The sequence below is a fragment of the Vitis riparia genome, chromosome 7 (genome assembly GCF_004353265.1).
Source record: "Vitis riparia cultivar Riparia Gloire de Montpellier isolate 1030 chromosome 7, EGFV_Vit.rip_1.0, whole genome shotgun sequence".
Classification (NCBI taxonomy): domain Eukaryota; kingdom Viridiplantae; phylum Streptophyta; class Magnoliopsida; order Vitales; family Vitaceae; genus Vitis; species Vitis riparia.
This window is the reverse complement of record NC_048437.1, coordinates 455,513-458,024: the sequence shown is the minus strand read 5'-3', so window position 1 is coordinate 458,024 and position 2,512 is coordinate 455,513. Positions and strand designations below refer to the sequence as shown.

General features: G+C 38.7%; 1 protein-coding gene across 1 annotated transcript; it reads right to left on the bottom strand.

The window, feature by feature from the left end:
• Positions 1 to 545: 545 nt before the first annotated feature.
• On the bottom strand, positions 546 to 1,674 carry LOC117919105 (zinc-finger homeodomain protein 4-like). Its single transcript, XM_034836185.1, has one exon. The coding sequence runs from the start codon at positions 1,351 to 1,353 to the stop codon at positions 601 to 603; it is 753 nt and encodes a 250-aa protein (XP_034692076.1). The 5' UTR covers positions 1,354 to 1,674; the 3' UTR covers positions 546 to 600.
• Between the last annotated feature and the right edge of the window lie 838 nt (positions 1,675 to 2,512).

Below are 2,512 nucleotides of genomic sequence, written 5' to 3'. Positions count from 1 at the left end.
TTTGGTGAAGCTCTAGGGGATGTATTTTTTCTTTTTTAAACGAGGTCCTCACTACCGCAACATAAAGACTCTTTATTTTATTGAAATTTCAATATAATTTTTTTGTGCTTTTTTGGTAAATCAAACAAAAGAATGTGGATTCTATTAGACTTTTTTTTTTTCCTAATACTTTTTGTGTTCAAAGCAAATTTCAATATTATATATTGTTTGTAGGAGGGGATGAGTATTAAAAAAAATGTTAACAAAATAAAAATAAAAATAAATTCTTTTTCTGTTCTGAAAAATAGAGAAATGAAATTTAGGCAAAGAAAAATAAGTTAAAAGCTCTTACTTGCTCTAATATTTTAGCAAAATTAAAAAGAAAAAATAGTAAGACACAACTTTCTTCACTGCATGAACTGATAATAGATGGAAAACAAGGCAATCCAACTCTCTAAACTACATTAATTGAAGTCACATTACTCAGAAATTGGAAATTTTAATGGGGAAAAAATACAATTATTAAAATTAAAAAAAAAAAAAAAAAAAGGAAAGAAAAAAGAAGGGAGAGAGAAGTAGATTACAGGGGAGAGAGAGAGAGAGAGAGAGAGAGAGAATGGTTCAATCTGTGGAGGGGTTTTTCCTGGCCAAGTTTTTGTTGTTGTGCATCCACACCTTGAGGACTCTCCTCTTGATTCCAATCTCTTGGCAGAACTGCTGCACTAGCGATTCCTCCGGCTTTTGTATCCTCCAACCAGCCCTCTCTGCAAAGCTCAACATCTTCTCCTTCTGCTCTTGGGTGAACTTGGTTCTGAACCTCTTCTTTACTTGCTGATCACTACTTGGCTTTGCCCCACCACGTCCAATCTCTTCTTGCTCATCAGACTCTGATGGGATTGATCCCATTATCATGTGTTGAGGGGCTGCTGCTCTTGAGGAAACCAGTGTTCCTGTGGGATATTCTATGGACTTTGGCCCCATAATTGGCCTATTGTGATGGCCTAAAATGAGTTTTCTTTCAGTATTGTTGAGGGGTTGAAGATGGCCGAAGGTGTAGGAAAACTCCCCTTCTGTCTCTTTCCGATGAAAGTTTCTGTGGCAGCTACAGGCTGAGCATTTGAGGGCTTCAAGGGTGCCCTCTTCCCCACTTGCCATGAACTCACCACACCCATCTCTTGCATTCCCGCCCATGCTTGCTGCATGGTTCTTTTGGCATTCTCTGTACCTCACTGCCGCTTTCTTGTAGGCCTGGTGCATGCCCCCTTTGAATGGAGGGGAAGGAGATGGGGATTCATCATCATGCCCGTTTCCTCTTGTGTGGGTACTGCTGGTTTTTGGGACTTGTACTTCCACTTGTTGCCTTGAAATGCTCATCTTTCTCCAATGATCGATTTTGTGTGATCTAAACAGCTGAAGACAGCTAGCAGAGAATGAACTCTCACTTCCTTCTCTTCCCCTATCCCTTCTTCTAAAGACACTTCAACTGAGCAGATTATCTTCTTGTCAAAAGACAAGAACCCAAGAAATGAAATCCATCGAAGTTATAGCATCATGTAAGAGAGAGGCCAGGGAAGAGGGTTCAAGGGACTAGAGTTTTAATGGTGAAATTTACAAGCAGTTAAAGCGGCTAACAGGAGCCTATGGCATTAGTGCGCCTGTATGTGAACATAGAAACAGAGGGAGAGAGATCACAGAGAGACGAAGAATGCAGAAAAGTTTTAAAAGAGAGATAAAAATTGTGGGGTAGGAGAGAAGGAGCTAATAATAGTATAGAGGCAAAGCAGTAAATGATATATAGTGATGACAGTAATTGCAATAGCAGAGAGAGCTCTAAATACTATCAATGAGCTGAGGATGATGGACACATCCCGCATGGAATCACTCCCCAAACCCCTTACCAATGACTTATCTCAACCCAATTCCACAGTTTTCCTTTTCTCCCAAAACATTACAAACACTATTGTTTTGGTAGGGTTGCAGCAATCCCACACTGCCTAGCTAATAGCTCTAAAAACAGATTCAGAGTGAGTATTAATGTAGATACCAATTGATATTAAGATGATATGGTCAAAACCCAATTCCATACTTCGAACCCAATTTATTTTTTTTTTGGTTAATTGAATGGAGAGAGTGCAGGTTGAGATGAAAGGAGAGAGCTGAGGGTAGGGTAGGTTCTGAAATATGAGCTTAAATGTGGTTTGTCAGATACAACTGCAGTGTACACACTAGCATCTGTTTGAAGGCTACTTAATTTCACTTACAGTTGAGCAGTACATTGTTGAAGGGTTGAAACCAATTCTTGAATGGAATTAACTATATGTGGAGACCTCAATTTCCTTTATTACTCTAAAAGTTAACCAACCACTTTCACCACAAAATGCTTTTACAATAAGAGCAGAATGAAAGATTTGGCAACCACCCCTGACTCTTTGAAAAATGTGCTTTGATCCCACTTTGAATATTGTGATGAATATTGCCATGAAAAATGAAATTCACTAAAGCTACTTTGATCTACATCTATGATATTTTAGTT